The 24,026-nt window shown below is 44.3% G+C and overlaps 1 protein-coding gene across 2 annotated transcripts in view; it reads left to right on the plus strand.

The window, feature by feature from the left end:
- Window positions 1–24,026, plus strand: part of LOC142311239 (uncharacterized) — a 57,072-nt gene that overhangs the window by 9,452 nt on the left and 23,594 nt on the right. For both annotated transcript variants that reach the window (XM_075349459.1, XM_075349458.1), the window contains exons 2-6: window positions 7,314–7,463; window positions 7,602–7,781; window positions 7,855–7,957; window positions 16,755–16,846; window positions 17,278–17,368. In XM_075349459.1, coding sequence (XP_075205574.1) covers window positions 7,371–7,463; window positions 7,602–7,781; window positions 7,855–7,957; window positions 16,755–16,846; window positions 17,278–17,368 — 559 coding nt within the window. In that variant the 5' untranslated portion in view covers window positions 7,314–7,370. The remainder of the gene's footprint in view (window positions 1–7,313; window positions 7,464–7,601; window positions 7,782–7,854; window positions 7,958–16,754; window positions 16,847–17,277; window positions 17,369–24,026) is intronic.

The following is a 24,026-nucleotide window of genomic DNA, read 5'->3' on the forward strand; positions in this document are numbered from 1 at the left end:
ATATGCAAAATAAAATCCAGAAAATCACATTGTATAAATTATATACATTTATTTGCATTTTGCAGAGAGACATTAAAAATGGTCGTGGCTGGGTCATCCAGCACGACAATGACCCAAAACATACAACCAAGCCAACAAAGGAGTGGCTCAAAAAGAAGCGTATTAAGGTTATGGAGTGGCCTACTCAGTCTCCAGACCTTAATACCATAAACATTTTATGGAGGGAACTGATGCTCTGAGTTGCCAAGCGACAGCTTAATGATTTAGAGATAATCTGCAAAGAAGAGTGGACCAAAATTTCTCCTGACATGTGCGCAAACCTCATCATCAACTACAAAAAACGTCTGACTGCTGGGCTTGCTAACAAGGGTTTTGCCACCAAGTATTAAGTCTTGTTTGCCAGAGGGATCAAATACTTAATTCTCTCTGCAAAATGCAAATTAATTTATACAATGTGATTTTTTGGATTTTATTTTGGATATATCTCTCACTGTTAAAATTAACCTACCCTTAAAATTATAGACTGTTCATGTCTTTGTCAGTGGGCAAACTTACAAAATCAGCATGGGATCAAACACTTATTTCCTTCACTTTGTGTCTATCTATCTATCTACACACACACGCACAGACATGGCCAAAAGTGTTAGCAGCCTTGAAGTTGTTCTAGAAAATGAAGTATTTCCCTCAGAAAATTATTAATACACTCCCTCCACTGCCCCTCTCCATAATACACCCACTATACCACCCCTCTCCATAATATCTTTCCCACACTGCCACATGTATATTATCCCCCCACACACTGCCCCTCTGTATAATATACCCACACACAATGCCCCTGTGTATAAAATACACACACACACTGCCTCTCTGAATAATATCTCCCCCACAGACACTGCTCCTCTGTATAATATCCCCCCACACATACTGCTCCTCTGTATAATATTCCCATACGCACACTGCTCCACTGTATAATATCTCCCCCCACACACTGTCCCTCTGTATATCCCCCACACACGGCCCTTCCTGATATGTATGTCCCCATCCTCGGCTCTTCCTGGTAGGTATATCCGTATCGTGGTTTATTGTCCACTTCCCAGCGTACATGCCCTCCACCTGGTATATATGTCCCCATCCTGGTGTGTGTGTGTGTGTATATATATATATATATATATATTGTGAGGTAGCGCGGTCGGCTGCGCAGCAGAAGACACGGGATCCAGGCATATAGGTTCACAGCACACGGTGTTTAATGTCCAAACAAAAATCCACAGCAATATACATGTCTCTCCAGCAGAGACTCAGGGAGTTGTGATCACTCCCTCACACCCGGCACACCTGCCCCTCGTTCCTGTTTCCATTTAACCCTTCCTTCAGCCTGTAGGGAAACAGCATTAACCCTAGAGTGGATTTACTTTCTATCATGGAGTGAGCACAACCGGGGCGAGACATACCGGCCGTCATAGATAACCCCGGTCACAGTCTCACATACCCCCCCCCTCAGTTCAAGCGTGCGGGGTTGAACTCCCGCCATCAAACACGGGCCGCGGGACAAGGCATCGGCGTTGACCTGCAACCTACCGGCCCGGTGTTCAACCGTAAACCGGAAGTTCTGCAGAGAAAGGAACCACCGGGTAACCCGGGCATTCCGTTCCTTGGCGGACCTCATCCAGACCAGCGGAGAGTGATCAGTCACCAAGCGAAACTGCCGTCCCAGCAGGTAATAGCGTAGGGACTCCAAGGCCCATTTAATCGCCAGGCACTCCTTCTCCACTACGCTATAATTCCGCTCGGGAGGGGTGAGCTTCCTACTCAAGAAGGTGACGGGGTGTTCCTCCCCCTGAACCACCTGAGACAGCACTGCCCCCAGGCCGACCTCAGAGGCGTCAGTCTGTACTATGAACTCCTTCCGGAAATCAGGGTTGACCAGAACGGGTTGTCCGCACAGGACCCCCTTCAGGGCCCGGAAGAAGTCCTCGGCCTGCGGAGTCCAGCGCACCATGACGGACTTCTTGCCTTTGAGAAGGTCCGTCAAGGGGGCTGATAGTCCCGCAAAATCTCTTACAAACCTCCTGTAGTACCCCACGATACCCAGGAAGGCCCTAACCTGCTTTGTGGTCAGGGGTCTAGGCCACTTCTGGATCGCCTCAACCTTGTTAATTTGGGGCTTTATCACTCCTTGGCCTATCACGTAGCCCAAGTAGCGGGCTTCCGTGAGTCCCAACGCACATTTCTTGGGATTGGCTGTCAATCCGGCTGTTCGAAGCGCGTCCACCACCGCTTGTACCTGTTCCAAGTGGGTCTGCCAATCGGGGCTGTAAATAATGATGTCATCAAGGTACGCTGATGCATACGCCTGGTGGGGTTCCAGCACTAAGTCCATCAACCTCTGGAACGTGGCCGGAGCGCCATGTAACCCAAAAGGCAAGACAACATAGTGGAAGAGACCCTTCGGCGTAACAAAAGCGGTTTTCTCCTTGGCGGACTCCGTCAGTGGCACCTGCCAGTACCCCTTGGTCAGGTCGAGCGTGGTAAAATATCGCGCCTGTCCCAGCCTATCAATCAGCTCATCCACCCGGGGCATGGGGTAGAGATCGAACTTGGATATTTCGTTCAATCTCCGGAAGTCATTGCAGAACCTTAAGGAGCCATCGGGTTTTGGTATTAGGACAATGGGACTAGCCCATTCACTCCGGGATTTTTCGATGACCCCCAGGCGTAGCATTGTCTTCACTTCTTCTGATATGGCTTGTCTTCGAGCCTCCGGCACGCGGTATGACTTCAGGCGTACCTTCAGGTGGGGCTCGGTGACAATGTCATGTCGTATCAGACTGGTCCTACCCGGCAACTCGGAGAAGACATCGGGGTTCTGCTGAACCAGCCGTCTGGCCTCTCGCCTCTGTTGCTTGGTGAGGGCTTCTCCGATCCTTACTTCCGGTTCGTCCTCTCCGGAGGTCGCTGAAGCCGGGAGTGAACGACCCGAAGAGGAGGGAGATGGGGGAAACTCAACCATCAGGCTTTCCCGTTCCTGCCACGGTTTTAATAGGTTGACATGGTATATTTGTTCAGGTTTCCGCCTACCGGGCTGCAATACTTTATAGTTGACCACCCCGACTTTTTCCTTTATCTCGTAGGGGCCTTGCCACTGAGCCAGGAATTTACTCTCCGCCGTGGGGATTAATACCAACACCCGATCCCCGGGTTTAAAGGTCCGCACGGTGGCTTGTCTATTATAGCGGCCGCTTTGCGCGGCCTGAGCCTCCTGTAAATGCTCCTTCACAATTGGCATGACCGCGCTTATGCGGTTCTGCATTCCTAAAATGTGTTCAATCACACTTTTATGGGGGGTGGGCTCTTGCTCCCATGTTTCCTTTGCCAGGTCCAACAATCCCCGGGGATGTCGCCCGTATAACAATTCAAAAGGCGAAAACCCCGTGGATGCCTGTGGCACCTCTCGGATGGCAAACATCAAATAGGGAAGCATCATATCCCAGTCCTTCCCGTCTTTGGAGATCACCCTTTTTAGCATGGTTTTCAGGGTTTTATTGAATCGTTCTACTAACCCATCCGTCTGAGGATGATACACAGACGTACGCAACTGCTTGATCTGGAGTAGCCGGCATAGTTCTTTGGTCACTTTAGACATGAATGGGGTCCCCTGATCCGTAAGGATCTCCTTGGGCAACCCCACCCGGCAGAACACAGAAAACAACTCCCGAGCTATAAGCTTCGCCGCAGTATGTCTGAGAGGTATCGCCTCTGGATACCGGGTGGCATAGTCAACGATCACTAGGACGTGTTGGTGCCCTCGAGCAGACTTTACGAGGGGCCCCACCAGATCCATCCCTATCCGTTCAAAAGGGACTTCTATAATGGGTAACGGCACCAACGGACTGCGAAAGTGGACCAGTGGTGCGGTAAGCTGACACTCCGGGCAGGTTTCGCAGAACCGTTTTACCTCCCCAAAGACCCCGGGCCAATAGAACCTTTGCAATATTCGCTCCTGCGTTTTCTTGACCCCTAGGTGGCCACTCATCAGATGTTTATGAGCCAAGTCGAGGACCCGCCGGCGATACGGCTGGGGCACCACCAACTGCTCCACCCCCACGCCCCGTATTTCATCTACCCGGTAGAGTAAATCCTGTTTAAGAGCGAAATGGGGGTACCTTACCTGGGCACCGGGCAGCTGGGCCACCCCGTCAATTACTAACACCCTATTCCGGGCATGTATTAACGTAGGGTCCTGGAGTTGGGCTGTCCCAAACGCATCCGGGGATGCCTCCAAGTCCGGGATGGGCTCGACCGTCTCAGCCTCTCCTGCCAATACCTCTAGGGGCGACCTATCGGGTTCACATTCTGTCCCTATCATGGGGACCCCTACGGCAGGTGTCCCGGATTCAGGATTGTAGGGCTCAGGCCCCGGACTGACCAATATCGGAGGGGACCTAGGGGTTCCCTTCCATAAAGTCCAAAAATAGGGCAGATCCCGTCCTAGGATCACGTCATAAGGAAGAGTGTTAAGCAGTCCCACCTCATGTTGCACCTGACCGCAAGGTGCTGTGATGGTGACAATCCCCGTGGGATAGTCTCGGCGGTCCCCATGTATGCAAACCACCCCCACGGTACGTCCTGTGGCCTTTACTTTAGCCCTCAAGGTGGATCGCACAAGGGTCACTAAGCTTCCGGAATCCAACAATCCTGTAACCGGACATCCATTCACCTGTATTTGGCACAAGTGGGGCTCAGTCTCTGGGGGAACCAGGTCAGCGGTACACACCACCTGAGCATACATTGAACCCCGCCGGGTAACCCCACAATCCATGGGCTCCGTGGTCAGGGGACACTGGGCTTCCATATGTCCCACCCGCTGGCACCGCCAACATCTAATAGGGAAGGAAGCCCCCTTGACAAGTTGTCGGTTAGGGTACATGGCCTTCCGGACCTCAGGAACGGCGGGCGCGGCCTCAGCCAGGATGGTAGCGGACTCCTGTACCGGTGTCGGCGGTGGGTCCTTGGCCCTAGGCTTGGAGGGGCCGGACCGACGGGCGGTACGCAAAGTCTCAGTGTCCCGTATCAAGTCCTGCGTAGCCACATGCCGCTCTACCAGGGACACTAATTGGTCCAGGGTACTCGGGTCACCCAGTCCTACCCACCGTTGAACGGTGACGGGTAAAGTGCGCACAAAACGATCCACTACTACCCTTTCCACCATTTGCGCTGGGCTCAGAGTGTCAGGCTGCAACCACTTTTTTACAAGATGTAATAAGTCATAGGCCTGGGAGCGTACGGGTTTGGCTTCCTCATAGAACCACTGATTTACCCGCTGAGCCCGTACATAGGTATTCACCCCCAACCGAGCCAGTATTTCGGCTTTCAGGGTCACATAGTCAATGGCGTCCTCGGTACCGAGGTCCAGGTACGCTTTTTGGGGTTCCCCCGTCAGATAGGGCGACAATACCTCAGCCCACTGGGGGGTCGGCAGCTTTTCCCGCTCGGCCACCCGCTCAAACACTGCCAGGAACGCTTCCACATCATCCCCCGGGGTCATCTTTTGCAACGCTTGTCTCACCGCTTTCCGGACGCTGCCGTCGTCACCCGGTCCCGGGGTTGTTGCTGCCGGTCCGGCACGGATGGACTTGGCCAGGAGAACCATCTGTTCTTGGTGCCTTTTTTCCTGCAATTTCAAGGATTGCTGGTGCTGTTGCTGCTGTTGCTCCAACGTCCGGAGCAGGTGGGTATTCACCTGTTGTTGCTGTGCATTAGCCTCTTGTTGTTGTGCATTAGCCTGCTGCTGCTGTGCATTAGCCTGAGCCAAATGCCTTAGTATGTCCTCCATGGCGTCGCTGGGTTTGGGCCGTAGTATAGCTGCTTGAATCCAGGACATGTGCTACCGGATCACCAGAAAAGGAAGTACACCTCACCGGGCTGGCATGCCCGCCGATTCTCCACCATATGTGAGGTAGCGCGGTCGGCTGCGCAGCAGAAGACACGGGATCCAGGCATATAGGTTCACAGCACACGGTGTTTAATGTCCAAACAAAAATCCACAGCAATATACATGTCTCTCCAGCAGAGACTCAGGGAGTTGTGATCACTCCCTCACACCCGGCACACCTGCCCCTCGTTCCTGTTTCCATTTAACCCTTCCTTCAGCCTGTAGGGAAACAGCATTAACCCTAGAGTGGATTTACTTTCTATCATGGAGTGAGCACAACCGGGGCGAGACATACCGGCCGTCATAGATAACCCCGGTCACAGTCTCACAATATATATATATATATATATTTACCGTGTATATATATATATATATATATGTATATATATATATATATATATATAAATAAAATCTCCCATATTCTGGTATAATGTCCCCATCCTGAGTTTTGACCCCTTTGTGGTATAAATGTCCTCTTTCTTGTATATATGTCCCCTTCCAGGTCCCTTCCTGGTGTATATATGTCCCCTTCTTGGTATATATGTTCTCCTTCTTTTATATGTCCTTTTACTGGGCCCCTCCTGGTGTTTATATATCCCCCTCTGAGTACATTCTGGTATAAGGTCCCCATCCTGGTTTTTATCCTCTTCCTGGTATATATGTCCTCCTTGTATATGTCACCTTCCTGGGCCTCTTCTCGTATATTTGTCTGCCGCAAAAAGAAAAAAAGCCATTTTACTTACCTATGGAGCACCCACCTTTCCCCGCTGGATGCCGTGTCCTCGCCACCTCTGCATTGCCTGTAGCAGTGTGATAAGGTCGCAGAGTGATGACCTCATGATGCTGGGCCGCGGGATGACACGCTGGCTCCCTACTCAGATCTACTCATCTTGCTTCCAGCCACATGGCTAATTTGCATGTGATGCCCTAGAAGGGCTTTGCATGCAATTTAGTCATGTGGGCAGTGGCTGAAGCGACACTGCTGCCCCTCTGCTGCGGCTGTGACTGGGGCCCATTATAGAGGGGAACCCAGCTAGCCTGGGGATTCATGAAGCTAAGTAATTACCCCGGGCCCGGCCGGGCCTCCCTCTTCACCGGGCCCCATACACCAGTCATGGTTGTAATGCCCTGACAGCGACCCTGGTTACATTAAAGGTGAAAAATGTTCTGAAATTATTCTTCTTAGTATGATTTTTTACAGGACAAAAAAAATTATATCCACTTTGTGTATTTGGACTATAATTGTATTGAATGTTATATCTGGGGCTGGATGGAGCCCATAATTGGATGTAGTGTTCACGGGAAGCAGGTAACTTGCTCCTGATATTCCTTACCTGAGATTATTTATGCTTATACATTATCACATCTTCTTCCCATTCAGGCCCTTACAATATCAGATTCTATCAGTAAATATTTTCTACATAAGAGAATTTTACTGATGGACCCTATCAGGATGAATAGAGACAGAGACAAGATGGCAGAGAAGATATTACACCTTACCATGGAGATCCTCTACTGGCTTACTGGAGGGGTGAGTGATTCTGATGAGGTCACATTAAATTATTTTTATCTATGATAATGATAGATGGACAGAACTGGTGACTCTGGAAATGTGAGGTCTCTGAAAATAGCTATAGTGAGATTTATTAATGTATCTCTCTATTATTAGGATTACACAGTAGTGAAGAAAATATCCAATAAGCACCGTCAGGCTCCCGTGTGTAAAAGAATGAGAAGAACTCTGAGCCCAGTTGCGGGGCCTTCACCTTACCCCATGATACATGAGGAGATCAATGAGCAGAAGATCCTAGAACTCACCTACAGGATCATTGAGTTGCTGACTGGAGAGGTGATATTGGTGGGAACACTGGGACATTATACAGTAACACAAGGGATGATGACTGTATCATTGTATGTATCAGGTTCCAATAAGGTGTCAGGATGTCACAGTCTATTTGTCCATGGAGGAGTGGGACTATTTAGAAGGACACAAAGATCTGTACAAAGACATCCTCACATCACCAGGTAACAGGCAGAACTACACTACTCACAAAAAGTTAGTGATATTTGGCTTTTGGGTGAGATTTATGTAATACGTAAAAAGTTCACGTTACAGTGTTTTTTTGTCATGAACGTACAGCATTTAAGTAGAACCGTGCAATGGTGATTTCTTAATTTCAAACAATTTCTTGAAACAAAAGCCAACATCAGTGGTGGGTATACCCCCAAAAAATGTCAATGTCTCAATAACTTGTTATATGGCCTTGAGCATCAATTACAGTTCAACAACAATGTCTCATGCTGTTCACAAGTTGAGTTATTGTCTGTGGCATCCCACTCTGCATGAAGGGTGGCCCTCAGATCATTGAAGTTATGGGGTGCAGAGTTACGGCCTCTACCCAGGAACTCATCAGATCCCATGGGTTTTCAATGGGACTCAGGTCTGGAGAAAGGGCAGACCATTCTATTCTAGGTACTCCAGTCTCTAGCAGCCGTTCCTTAATGATGCAACCTCGATGAGCTGGAGCATTGTCGTCCATGAAGATTAAATTAAGCCGGTGTTATTCATGCAGATGCACAATGACGCTTAATAATGTTTTTCAGGTAGTAGCTCCTTGTCATTGTACTATTCACAAGTTGTAGGGCAGTTCTGTATTGACTAGTTCTGCCCACACTGTAACAGCACCACCACCAAAGGCTTGTCTGGTGACATCAGTGGCTGATGCATAGTGCTCTCCTTTTGACATTTAACAGTAAACAGCACTGCGTCCCACTGGTCCCTCATCCAGCAGTAGGTTGACGCTTGTGTCTGGTGGTGTGGTCAGGTACCCTTGCCGGTCAAATGATCTGATGTGACACTTGGGTGCCTCTTACCTCCCTTAAATGTGCCTAGAGTTGTGTGGCATTCATCATACAATTCCGAAGGGCATTGTTCACAATTAAGCGGTCATCAGTGTGGGATTTGGCTAAAGGAAATCCACTTCTGTGTCTTTCTATGACCCTTCCAGTCTCTCTGTATCTTTGTTGCAACCTGCTGATGATACTCTGTGACACTCTAAACTCAATGGCCACATCCGTCTGAAAGTATCATGTTGGAAACCTGGCAACGGCGAGGTACTGTTACATAATTACATAGGTTGAAAAAAGACCTAGGTCCATCAAGTTCAACCTTCCTCCACCAATTCTACATTTTTATCACTAAGTTTTCTTTAATCTACAATGTTGTGTGTACTGAAGAAACCATCCAGCCCTTTTTTAAAAGCTGTTATAGTATCTGCCATTACTACCTCTTGCGGTAGGGCATTTTAGAATCTGACTGCCGGTATCGCCTTTCTTCAATCTGTAATAAGTGCCCTCTAGTCGTTAGTATTGTCTTTGGAATGAATAAGTCATGTGCCAGTCCTTTGTATTGGCCACACATGTACTTATACATGGAGTAAAGACAAAATCCCTTTCGGCGCTTCCGGAGGATAAATGGATTATCAGTGCAAGTTTGCAACAACTTCAAGAACAAGAGTTTATTAAGGGTTCAATAAAAAACGGACAATTACGGACAACGCGTTTCAGCTAACAAAAGCCTTCATCAGGTGTAGTTTACAGAAACTACACCTGATGAAGGCTTTTGTTAGCTGAAACGCGTTGTCTGTAATTGTCCGTTTTTTATTGAACCCTTAATAAACTCTTGTTCTTGAAGTTGTTGCAAACTTGCACTGATAATCCATTTATCCTCCGGAAGCGCCAAAAGGGATTTTGTCTTTACTCCATTACCCACGTGGGAGCACCCGTTCAGGACTCTCATTGTTTTTCCCGAGGATTCGTGCTGCATACTGGAGGATTAATAAGAGAGTTGATCCACTACACGGATCATACTAGCGAAAACAGAAGAAATCTGCACGGTGAGTGTAAAATTTGTATGATCATACAATCTGTGTTTCCATACATCTACACTTAGATTTGGCGCCCCGTTGTTCTCTTCTTTTTTTCTTTCCTTTATTCTGTGATGTACTTATACATGTAGATGAGATCTTTTCTGAGATGTCTTTTTTTTTTTAGCTAGACAAGCCCAACTTTTCCAACCTCTCATCATATGGGAGGCCTTCCATTCCTTGTAAACGTCTAGTTGCCCTCCTTTGAACTGACTCTGACTTCTGAATATCTTTTTTTAAAAAGTGGAGCTTAAAATAGAATCCCATATTCTAGATTTGGCCTTACAACTGATTTATAGAAGGGTAATAATACTTTGGGCTCACAGGATTTAATCTCTTTTTATACACCCTAAAATCTTGTTTGCTTTTGCAGCTGCTGCTTGACATTGAGTTCTGCTGCTCAGATTACTTGTAACCAAAATACCCAAGTCTTTCTCCTGTTCTTTAGTTCTGAGTTTACTTCCATTTAATGTATATGTAGCTATAGGATTCCTCCATCCTAAGTGCATTCCTCTACATTTATCAACATTAAATCTGTTTTGCCAAGTGTTTGCCCATTCGAACTTCTTATCCAAATCGTTTTGTAATATTGTACTATCGAGGTCAAGTGTTAATATCCTACATAGTTTGGTGTCGTTAAACACCAAAAATCCATTTGGCACATATCAAAAGCCTGTGCGGCCGGGAGGTGACAAAATGTCAGCTCAAACCGCTATTTCAAAAGACCATTCCATAATATATATTGAAACCAGGAGAACGAGGCGTTTGTTGGTCAATAAAACATTCAGTTTTTATTAATTACAAAAAGGCACACATTAATTGTACAACAATTGTAAAACAAATAGTTTGGTGTCATTAGCAAAGACTGACAATTTACTATCAATCCCATCCACAAGGTCATTAATAAAGAGATTAAAAAGAATCAGTCCTAGTACAGATCCCTGCGGTACACCACTGCTAACTATAGCTCATTTAGAGAATGAACAATTTATGATTACTCTTTGTTTCCTATCTTTTAGCCAATTCCTTACCCAGTTGCATATAGTTTCCCCTAGTCCCTGCTACTGGAACTTTAGTATAAGGCTATTATTTGGTAGAGTATCAAATGCCTTTGCAAAGCCCAAATAAATCACATCAGCTGCATTACCAATATCCAGATTTGCACTTACCTCCTCATAGAAACCCAACATGTTGGTTAGAGATCAGGGCTGTGGAGTCGGTAAGCCAAACCTTCGACTCCCGACTCCTCAATTTCCCTTGCACCGACTCCGACTCCTACATATATTGCTTATAGTTAAGTGAAAAATTTATTGCAGTACATGAACATGTGTATGTGAACATCAGACATTTAATAATTTTTATGATACAATAATCAAGATATTTGGATAGAACATAAAATATATTTATTGGAATACAACTTTAGAACACAAAAAACTGTAATAAATTGTAAATATGTTATACAATATGTAATAAACAGTAGATTACATACAGTTAGGTCCAGAAATATTTGGACAGTGACACAAGTTTTGTTATTTTAGCTGTTTACAAAAACATGTTCAGAAATACAATTATATATATAATATGGGCTGAAAGTGCACACTCCCAGCTGCAATATGAGAGTTTTCACATCCAAATCAGAGAAAGGGTTTAGGAATCATAGCTCTGTAATGCATAGCCTTCTCTTTTTCAAGGGACCAAAAGTAATTGGACAAGGGACTCTAAGGGCTGCAATTAACTCTGAAGGCGTCTCCCTTGTTAACCTGTAATCAATGAAGTAGTTAAAAGGTCTGGGGTTGATTACAGGTGTGTGGTTTTGCATTTGGAAGCTGTTGCTGTGACCAGACAACATGCGGTCTAAGGAACTCTCAATTGAGGTGAAGCAGAACATCCTGAGGCTGAAAAAAAAGAAAAAATCCATCAGAGAGATAGCAGACATGCTTGGAGTAGCAAAATCAACAGTCGGGTACATTCTGAGAAAAAAGGAATTGACTGGTGAGCTTGGGAACTCAAAAAGGCCTGGGCGTCCACGGATGACAACAGTGGTGGATGATCGCCGCATACTTTCTTTGGTGAAGAAGAACCCGTTCACAACATCAACTGAAGTCCAGAACACTCTCAGTGAAGTAGGTGTATCTGTCTCTAAGTCAACAGTAAAGAGAAGACTCCATGAAAGTAAATACAAAGGATTCACATCTAGATGCAATCCATTCATCAATTCCAAAAATAGACAGGCCAGAGTTAAATTTGCTGAAAAACACCTCATGAAGCCAGCTCAGTTCTGGAAAAGTATTCTATGGACAGATGAGACAAAGATCAACCTGTACCAGAATGATGGGAAGAAAAACGTTTGGAGAAGAAAGGGAACGGCACATGATCCAAGGCACACCACATCCTCTGTAAAACATGGTGGAGGCAACGTGATGGCATGGGCATGCATGGCTTTCAATGGCACTGGGTCACTTGTGTTTATTGATGACATAACAGCAGACAAGAGTAGCCGGATGAATTCTGAAGTGTACCGGGATATACTTTCAGCCCAGATTCAGCCAAATGCCGCAAAGTGGATCGGACGGCGCTTCATAGTACAGATGGACAATGACCCCAAGCATACAGCCAAAGCTACCCAGGAGTTCATGAGTGCAAAAAAGTGGAACATTCTGCAATGACCAAGTCAATCACCAGATCTTAACCCAATTGAGCATGCATTTCACTTGCTCAAATCCAGACTTAAGACGGAAAGACCCACAAACAAGCAAGACCTGAAGGCTGCGGCTGTAAAGGCCTGGCAAAGCATTAAGAAGGAGGAAACCCAGCATTTGGTGATGTCCATGGGTCCCAGACTTAAGGCAGTGATTGCCTCCAAAGGATTCGCAACAAAATATTGAAAATAAAAATATTTTGTTTGTGTTTGGTTTATTTGTCCAATTACTTTTGACCTCCTAAAATGTGGAGTGTTTGTAAAGAAATGTGTACAATTCCTACAATTTCTATCAGATATTTTTGTTCAAACCTTCAAATTAAACGTTACAATCTGCACTTGAATTCTGTTGTAGAGGTTTCATTTCAAATCCAATGTGGTGGCATGCAGAGCCCAACTCGCGAAAATTGTGTCACTGTCCAAATATTTCTGGACCTAACTGTATATATCTTGTGTGTATGTGTATATATATATATATACATATATATATATATATACACATATATATATATATATATATATATATATATATATATATATATATATATATATATATATATATATATATATATATATATATATATATATTACATATTGTCTTACATATCTAAATATCTTCATTATTGTATCATAATAATGATTAAATGTCTGATGTTCACATTGTACTACAATACATTTTTCACTTAAATATAAGCATTATACTAAATGTTATTATTTAGTATGTTTTTGTTGAAAACTGTTTTTTGCCACTTACATAGTGTATTACATAGTGTTCTATATATATATATATATTACGTAGTGTTATATATAACACTGTGTAATACACTGTGTAAGTGGCAAAAAACAGTTTTCAACAAAAACATACTAAATAACATTTGTGCAGTCTATGAATTTGTTCTAAGACATAGAATTGCTTCCATCAGAGCCTCCTTCATAGATGACCTCAAATCTGACCTCATAATTTTAAGGCTAGAGAACCACCTCTCTACAGTAACTTGGGTTGGAGGCAAAGCCGTAACCACATGGGCAACATCTCTAACAATTTCCTGGTATAAAGGAATTGCCTCATGCACAGTCAGTTTTGATGAACGGTTGAATTTTTCTATTTCTTTGAGAGCAAGTGAAAAGTTTTGCTGAAATATAGTCAATCTGCTGCTATAGGAGACAGAGTGAAATCTTTTTCCTTGTGGCAACGCTTTGCCTGCTCCATGTCATCCAAATACTTGTCAAAGTTAAACTTCTCATCTGATGAGGAAGAAGATATGGCAGCAGTAGCACTGTCAGGCCCCAAGTCCTCTTGCGCCTGGCAGTCCTGTAGCCACTCATCCTAACTGCTACCTCACTTAAAGCTTCTTTTCCTTTAGTAAGCTGTTGATCATCAAGCAGTATACAATGACTTGGGTCCACATAAACAGCTGCCAGAAGAATGTTATTTTCCAATAGTTGTGTCTCTCTCCGTTTCATTGAAGCAGAAATGCCATCTGCGATTAAACCTCCTCTTTGGGACAGGCAAAATAGCAAGTTCTTCCACTCCCTTATGAAAATGCCAGGAGTTAAATCCTCAGCTTGTAATTTTTTAGTCACGGTAAATGGGTGATTAAGCAATTCCTTCAATTCAGCCACCTGTGTCCATTGACCTTCATTTAATGTAACTTTAGTTCAAGCAATCACTCAGTCATTAAATAAGCGCTGCCCCACCGAGTGGCTTGATCAACAATTGCCCCTTTCCCAGCACGCTTCAAGATGGAATCAATTTTAGGGGTTCTGGCGGCAATAACCAACTTCCTCACTTTTCCAATTAGATTTCCAGCATGTCCGCCCAGTTTCACACATCCTGCTTTTCGCCGGTATGGCGGATGCGGCGCACGCCAGTACAGTATGATACAGTACAGTGGCAGCACCGCAACTTCTGGGTCACATGCTCCGGTCACATGACAGCATGTGACCGGCGTTTGCCGCGCTGCCACTGTACTGTATACACTGTACTGGAGTGCACCGCATCTGCCAAACTGGCGAAAAGCCGGATGTGTGAAACCGGGGTCCCTCTTGCAGACTCTCTCTTATTGCCAGCTACAGCGTGTGCACAACACAGCGCATGTGATGAATATGAAAGTGTTTTGAAGCAGCTTCAACAAGATCATCTAATCCTAAAGTATCATTTTACTGTTCTTCTGTTGTAATATCTGTTTGTTCCTCAATTACATGAGCAGCGCTGTGGCTCCATCTCACAGATACTGAATCCTAAATGTTCTTCTAGCTGTTATTCATTATTCTCATTCATCAGTTTAATTGTACTTATGTTTGAAGCATTGTCCGTTACAATGGCAAGAACCTGTTCTTTTTGAGTTTCTAATCTTACAGAACTTTTTCCCCTATGGCCTGGAGAAACTGGCTGATGTGATGAGCTTTAGTATCTTTTACTGCCAGTGACTTGGTAACAATTTCTTTCTTGTTACAAACATATCAAACATTGATGGAAAATAATTTAGTGAAATGCAGTGACTCTGGCATCCCAACAAAAAGGCAATGGGTTTCAAGATAGGACATTCAGACACATCGTTTTGTGAGGATCCTCACAAAGAATGAGCATGTCAGTTTGTGTGGCCTTTTTCTAATCTGCTTTTGCTATTGAAAGCATTATTTATGAGCTCAAACCTTTCAGGTGATGCGGTTTTTTAAAAAGCTGATCTGATTTTGCAGCTGACAAACGTATCCTCAAAACCCGCAAAAACGCTGTGTGTGAATGTAGCCTTAGATCAGGAATAGAACAGACATTTATAGGACATTTCATAACTTTCCCAAATTCCTATAAAAAAATATTCAGCATATTCTGCATTGCACTACTGTACCCAATTTATTATTTATTTTAGGAGTCGGAGTCGGTGCATTTTATACCGACTACGACTCCACCAAAATGAGCTCCGACTCCACGACTCCGACTCCACAGCCCTGTTAGACATGAGTTATCTTTCTTGAATCCTTGCTAGTCGTCAGTTATGATATTGTGCGCTAAAATATATTTTTGCATATTATCTCTTAAAATGCCCTCAAAAGCTTTGCACACCACTGATGTCAGACTTAATGGCCGGTAGTTGCCTGCTTTCACCCTCTTACCCTTATTAAATATCGGTACCACGTCAGCCATGCTTCAATCCTGTGGCACCATCCCGTTTACAAAAGAATCTAAAAAGATGAGATACAGTGGTCTCTCAATTACTGAGCTAAATTCCCTTAATATCCGTGGATGAATGTCACCTGACCAAGGAAATTTGTCAATGGTTACTTTGCTCAGACACAGGCATACTTCTTTTGTTAAATTAGTTATATCAAGTGGCAAACCTTGATTTTTACCTTGTTGAATGATCCCTGAAACAGTCAGGTCCTTGGTGAACATGGTTGAAAAGTGCCTTTTAAATATCTCAGCCTTTTCTTTGTCCTCTATAATTATCCTGTTATAATCTTTTAAGGGGCCAATACCATCTGTTTTTTTTTTCTTTTTGCCATTGATGTATTTATACAATTTTTTGGGATTGATCTTAACGTTGTTGGCAATTTGTTTTCCAGTAGCTAACTTTGCTAACTTGATTTCTTTTTTACATTTCCTATTGACGTCTTTATATTCCTGAAATGCTATTTCTGTATTCTCAGCCCTCAAGATTTTGAATGCCCTTTGTTTTTGTCTTAATATATTTTGTACCGTCTTATTTATCCATAGTGTTTTTTTTATTCCTGGACATTTTATTACCAGAGGGTATAAGTTTTTTACAGGATTTTAGTAGTATGTCTTTTAACATGCCTCATTTATATTCCGTATTAGGCGTCGTCTTGGTGTAAAAATGTGAACAACATGATGGGGAGGGCTGTGTAAATACCAATTCTAATTGAACCCCAAAATATATTGTGGAATTCATGGAAGAAACACCTGTTGTGTATTTAGTATTTTGCCATTAAACTTTTTGTTAGCGAACAAGTTGTGTATAAAGTGCTGAAACATTGAACAGTTGGACACGTGCATTCAAGACTTTACAGAAAGTCACATTAAGTCCACTTGAAAAGGTTACAGTGATGTTTATGATCATCCTTAAGTTTCACCCGAAAGCAAAATATCCCTAATTTTTAGTGAGTAGTGTAAATAGACACATCCTTTAATTATCTGTAGATAAAGAATGAATTCAGTCCCTGTATGTGTTTCCTACAGCCCCATCCAGTGAGATGACAACACCACAGAGGTTGCCCAGTCGTCTTCCACAGGACTGTTCAGAAGAATATCACAGTGTTCCTAAGGATCAGGTAAATGGAAAGAAAGTTGCATAAGATGTGTAGAAGGCCATGAAGGGTCTTGCATTTTATCTACCAGTATTAGGCGAGGTTCACACTAGAGTATTTCAGAATTTTTGTACAGACAACAATACACAGTTGGTCTCCTGATCTTAACTTTCAGACTCATGTGTATCAAGACGTCCACGTTCAGTTTGAACCCGGCCTTGTAAATTTTATAAGGAGATAGCAGGGTTAAAACTAATCATACACATTAGATATTATCTGGATCTCCTCATAATTTTCGAGCTCTGGGGGGGACTACTGGATACAATTAGGAACCAACAGTTTTGATTTACACAGAAAACGTGCAGCTATGTGGCTCTTATAACTACAGTTGTCAGGTCATGTTTGGTCATCATACGAATTCTACATCGGTTTATGACTTTTACAATTTGTTTCAGGGTACAGATCTGACCATCATGAATGCTAAAGAGACATTTATGAGAGTTAATGAGCGGTGTAAAGAGGAAATTTTAACAGATAACCACTCAGGTGAGTAATAGCCTCCAAATTCTACTCATTCTCTGGCTGGTGCAATTATGTATTTCATTTTGTAAGCTCTGTTACAGAATTTATTATAATAATTTTACTGACGCAAATATCTTGTTTGTAAACGAAGTAAGAAAAAAAATAAACTTTTTTTAAATTAACTTATTTTAAGTGCAAAATTAAACTTAAAGCCCCGTCACACACACAGATAAATCTTTGGCAGATCTGTGGTTGCAGTGAAATCATGGACATATTGTTCCATTTGTACACAGCCACAAACCTGGCACTGATTGTCCACAATTTCACTGCAACCACAGATCTGGCGCAGATTTATCTCTGTATGTGACAGGGCCTTTAAAAAAATGCTGTATATTTTTTCCCCCACAAAGAAAAAAAATACAAAGCCATACTCTATACATTCTGTTCTGGTAGTACGAACATATGATCCCTGCAGCCAGTCACGGGTGACAGCATAGATATCACTATTGCACTCAAGGATTGGCTACAACAGCCCCATGCCTGTCAAAAAAATAAGTATAGAGACTGGTGGGATATCAGAGCACCATTGGAAAATTAGTATTGGTGTAGAGTGGTGCAGTATTTGCGGGCAAGGGATTGACTCCAGATGCCCCACGATGCTACATAGCAAACATGGTCATGGCTGGTTGTGTGGACTTGTGTTGGGTGGGTTGTACATTAGTGTGGGCCGCACGTTACTGTTGGCTTTGGCTAGCTAGTACCAGTTCACAACTTGTTCCAGAAGGAGACCACCAGTTCAGTTTCAACAACAACTCTTTACTTAATGGTTTTTCCATAACAACTCTACACACGAGATGGAAAGCACGTAACTTCCAGGTCTTCCAGGTCTCTGGGCTGTTCTCAATTATACTGGTCCTGTGAGTCCCAGCACAACCCAGCCCTTCACAACAGTCTAATCCATGACAGTCACTTTTCCTTTTCACAACTCCACATCTAATCACCTTGTAGAGGAGAGGGGTAAAGGTTTTGATCACTATGTCCAGAGTACAGCCTTATGTTCCCAGACGCTTCTGTATCCATGTCTCTTCTCATTGCAGAGGAGGGAGGTAGTAGGTTTGCCAGTAGTGTCAGAGGAGAGACTTGTGCTTTCAGATGCTTAGGAAGGCTTTGCCTGAGAAAGTCGACTCCGTTCAAATATCAGTCCGACTTCACCCGTTACCTTTTAGGCTTGGGGTTTTGTCACTAAATTCCTATCCTCCAGACTCTGCTGCCTGGGACCACTTTGTTAGAAGGTCGGTCTCAAGCCTCAGCGTTGTCTCTTGTTCTGTATCTCAGTCAACGCATCAGGTTCACAGTATCTCAGTTTGGTCTCCTTTTTTCTTTTGCTGCCACAAGTCAAGAAGAAAGCCTTTTTGACCTACAGATTACATCTATTTCTCTCACACACTGGGTCTTTTCTAACTTTCTTGAAGGAAACTGTCTTTTTCCATATGAACTAACCCGGCCCATAGTGGGCTAGTCCCAACACTTAACTACTTCTTGCTCTACAGTCTGGCTACCACATAAATTCTGCTATACCTTATATATTCTATCCTGTTACTTTGCCACAGATAGTCTTGCTGTACACTACACATTACATCACAATTCACATAGCACTATATATACAAAAGACACAGAACACAATTCACATTACACTACATGACAATACTGTACGTGGTTGGTATCTTCTGGGTAAGGAAAGTGACAGCAACAGTTCTCCTCCTTACATTGAGAGATCAGTAAGATGAAGATGAAGATGCTTAAATAAATAAATAAAAATAATAAATATATATTTCATTGTGCTGCTCCTTTATTGTTTTTCCAGTGAACAAAACTATTTATTTTAATTTATCTTTTTTTAGAAAATTATTCAGGAGAATAGAGATAAGAGCTAAAGATCTGAGCTTGCATGACTGTCGACTAATTCAAGGGAATTTCCCAGAATTCGAGTAGGGTTTGATTCACCCTACAAATTAGATTCACCGCAATTTGTACCAAGGTAAAATGAAAGTGCCCAAAGCCTAAAATTTCTGTGAAAATAATTGTATGACACTCTTGAATATCTTCGAAATGTGTCTAACCTATCTAACCGTTTCAAGTGCTTTTTGTGGAGTAGAAAGTAAGTTCGGTGTTTATTTGTAAAATGGTTAAGCAATAGGAAGCAGTATGGTCAATGGGGAAACCATGGCTTATTTTAGCTACATTAGTTTGAAGCAGTTTGTATGTGTGTCATACCGTAGCGAGGAAACACCCTGCTTGCGGTGCAACTGGAGGAGAACACCAGGGAGAAGGTAAAAGGGAAGCCCTGGTAACGGCGAAAGAAGAGAGGGTCACCCCTTAACACTTGCCTGAGTCTGAATCCACCGCTCCCTATCATTCCAAGATGGGTCCTCATGCACGATCACAAGCCCAGGTGCTTGCTGACCCTGGGCTAGCCCTAGCTAGTGTGTATGGCAATAAGACACTAATCTTACTGCTGCAATAAGACAACAGATAGAGAGAGACAAGTGAAACAAAACACAATAAGGAACTGCAGAGCTTCTCCAGAGAGGGATTTTACTGCTTCTACTGGAAAAACTCCACAGCTTCTACTAGAAGAACTTCACCAGAGTGGTCAGCATAGAAAGATCTAAAACCAACATAGGAGAGAGCTAGGAGTGAGTTTAATAGAGGAAGGGAGTGATCATAAGGTGCAGAAGCTGAGATTTAAAGCTACAAAGGTTCTCAAAAGGAAAGGCACTCGCCAAGAGCATCTTTAAAGGGCATCTGCGATCAGTCAAACGTTGTGACCTTCTGACCCCAGATACCCCAGAGGTCACATCAGGGCACGACACACTTGTGACAATGTGTGATCTTTGTTTTTTCCTTTGAAAGGAAGTTTCTTTCACTGGTAGCAGTCGAAAAGTATGATCAACGAAAAATGCAATGACTTATTTCAGCCTAGAAAATGTCAATATTGGAGTGGCAAAGGCGTCGTCTTGTTGGGTATTTCTTTTTCCCCTCTACAGAGTAGGTTTCACTCCCAGCAGAAGGACTGTAGGTGCCATGATGAAGCAATGGCTTCTTTATCTATTCAAACATTATCCCTTTCTGTTTTGTTGTTAGATTTATCCTGTTTAGAGTAGGTTTCATCCTCAGCAGCACCACAGTATGGAACATAAGGGATAAGCTGGAGATGTCTGGCTCTATAATGGCAGTAGAACTGTCAGCATTAGAAATACTGTATGGAACATAGTGGACAAGTAGGAGATGATTGGCTGTGTAGGCAAATTTGCACTGGTAATAGCAACAGTACAAGATAATGGTCAGGCAGGAGATATCAGGCTGTGTAGCAGAAATGGCATATGCAGTTGTACAGCATAAATCATCAGAGACAGGAAGGGAATATCTTGTTCTGTAGGGGCAGCAGTGCTGGAAACAGCAGCAGCATCATCACAGTAAGGAACATACCTGACAGACTACATCAACGCGTTTCGTCCACCAACGTCTTGGTGAGCACATCATAAGACTAATGTTGTCTTTTTGCATCAAAGTATATGTCAAACATGCTGGTGGCCACAATATGAGCTGTCCACGGCGGCTGAATGTCAGACATTTTAAGTGACAACCCACCCCCAACATGATACACATCAGATCTGGCCTATCATCCTGGCCTCATTAAAGGACCAATTGTATGAAGCCACATCAGATCATGGGCCATCATGTCGATGGAGGCGCGGTTGTAATTATAGTTACTGGACGCCAAAGACATGGAAGCCAACCACTCATACCTTAAGTAAGTGGATTCATAAATTAGCAGTTGATTAACGTACATTATAGATGAATACAGTGTCAGCATCATTTGTGATATTGTGGTAACCATGCATCATTCTATATCCAATATCCATAACCCCATAGGAAATACTATTAATTACTCACTCATAGATTCAGAGAGGGCAATCCACTGCTCCTAAATACCTACAATACAATACCAATAGGGTGCTCATCTCATCTAGTTTTCAAAATGTATCATAGGATGCAATCTCCAAATCATGCATACTTTGTATCAGTCATGCCCTATTATATGAAGGACAACCACCATCCCACTAAGGACAACATCTGCAAGGAGTTTATATGTACTCCTCATGTTTGCGTGGGTTACCTGCGGGTTCTCCGGTTTCCTCCCAGACTCCAAAAACATACTCATAGGGAGTTAAAATTGTGAGGCCCAATGGGAACAGTGTTGCTGATATACGTAAAGCTCTATATAAGTGGAAAAATATTATTGTCTATTGCCTAATAATAAATTTTAATATCACCAGGCTATTCGTAAATTTGCACTACTTGTATAGACATTCCAGATGTAACACGTGGTCGACATTTACCACCAATGCAATTAACTGCTCCCACCATAATGAAGAAAAAGGACTACCAAATATATTCAATGCACATCCACCACTATAAATAACAGAAAAATTGCATGGTTCAAATAAGTGATGTGAACGAAATGGACTCATTCAAGCACAGTGGAGTCTTAGTTTTCACCCTATCATCCTAAAATTCCACTGGGCCTCAATCCCACATCTGTGATATTGTCTGATCTTCTCAGATTCCTGAAAATTGAGTAGCTTGCAGTTATCCCCATGTTTGACAACATGAGTCTATCAAGGGGAGTATTCTTCCTTTGAATAATGTGTTCCAGGATTATTCCCACAAACTGGTGCATGGTCTTGCCAACGTAATTCTTTGGACAGGAACAACGGGTTATGTATATCATACTCTGGGTCCTACAAATGATGATATCTCTCTTATGATATAATATACTCATGCATTCATTTCTGAACATTATATTCATCAGCCCCAAATGACCAACATCTGAAAGTTCCATTGATAGGCCTACGGCTAAGCCATGTGCCATTCCTACTTCTGGTTGCAAGTGGATGTGGACCAGTTGGTCCCTAAAATTACTCTGATGGGTCAGTTTTGGACGTCACCACTCACAAATATGGATCCATCCTCAAAACCTCTCAATTCAAACTCTGTATTCTCAGCACCTCCTTGGGATTTGCAAATATCCAGATCATTCGTATTATCTAATGCATGACTGACTCGCTCTCCCTGCTTAATGAAATGCTGATTTCTCTATCGTTTCATTGGGGGACACAGGACCATGGGTTATGCTGCTGTCACTAGGAGGCTGACACTAAGTAAACAGAAAAAGTTAGCTCCTCCCCAGCAGTATAACCCCTGAGCCGGAGGCGGGCTCAATCAGTTTTTTGCTTAGTGTCGTAGGAGGCTGATGTGGGCCGACTGGGCCCCCTTCAGCCACTTGATATTTTGCGTATATTTTTTCTTTTTTCTCTTGTCGCTCTCATCTGTTGGATTTCTCTTTTTCTGCAGGTATCGTTTTCTCTACCTCAGCTCTCGCAGCCCGTGTGGGTACCACTCCCCTGGGTCGCAGAAGCTTGACTTGTCGGGCCCTCTCCCCCGTCCAATTCCACGGTACCACTCCCGGGTTGGCACGCGGGGCTAATCCTTACGGGGCACCCCCTATTCACCCTGCGGTATCACCCCAAAGGGTGCAAGGGGCATACAGCAGGGACTGGACCTCGCAGCGCGTCTGGATGATGATCGGGTCCGCAGCGCTGCCTCACTACAGAGGGGCTCCCTACCCTCACCGGCGTCCATCTCCCTGCCTGCCTGCCTGCCTGCCTCATTCTTCTTCTGCGGCCCGCAGCCAGCCCTCCGGTGTGCGGAGCACACGGACACAGGTGCAGAGCTCCACGCCTGCACACTGCCAGATGCGGCGCCGCCGACCAGGTAGAACACTCCCCTCTACCTTCTCCCGGGCGGCTACAAGATATAGGCCCCGGTCCGGGCCTACTCACCGAGCACCCCGGCCTCGCCCCCATCCGGCGCTGGAGTCCACACTGGCAGGGCTCGGCCGGTGCCCGGACATTGCTGCGCGCTGCCGCTCCCGCAGGTAGGACCGTCGGTCTCTACCTTTCCCTGCGCCGGCTGTTTCAAATTTAGGCCCCAGTCCGGGCCTACTCACCGGGCGCCCCAGCCGCGTCTCCATCCGGCGCTGGACTCCTCTCCACACCTGCAGTGCTCGGCCGGTACCAGCTGCCGCGCCGCCGCTCCCGCAAGTAGTACCGGGGTCTCTAGATTCACATGCGCCGGCTGCCTCAAAATTTAGGCCCCGGCTTTGGCCCTGTCTCCGGCGTCACAGGCCCGCCCCCCGCCGGATCGTTATTGGCCGCCGGCCGCTCCGTCTCCGCCCTCCGCTCAGCCCCAGGCATCACAGTGGGGGCGGTGGATGTTTTTTCCCGCTCTCCTGGGCCAGCCTCCTCAGCGTTCATTTAAAAAAAAAAAAAAAAAAAAGAGGGGATTATGTCAAACTCCTGGTATGCGGTTTGCTGACGCTGCAGCAGCCAGTATATCAGGGGAAAAATAGACCCAAGTTTTCCAGGATTATTAAATACAGTGGGGTTTTTATTTTACTCAGGGTTTGCGTTTTGTACATTAGATTTTTTTAACCCTTCAGGTACCTTTTTCGGGCTTTTCATCAAGACACATTCCAATAGGGTTAGTCTATAGAGCTCTCAGAGCTGAGTTCTTTTTAGTTATTTGGGACCGGTACCTCAAGTTTGCGTTTCCCTTC

This window comes from Anomaloglossus baeobatrachus, chromosome 5 (genome assembly GCF_048569485.1).
Source record: "Anomaloglossus baeobatrachus isolate aAnoBae1 chromosome 5, aAnoBae1.hap1, whole genome shotgun sequence".
Lineage (NCBI taxonomy): Eukaryota > Metazoa > Chordata > Amphibia > Anura > Aromobatidae > Anomaloglossus > Anomaloglossus baeobatrachus.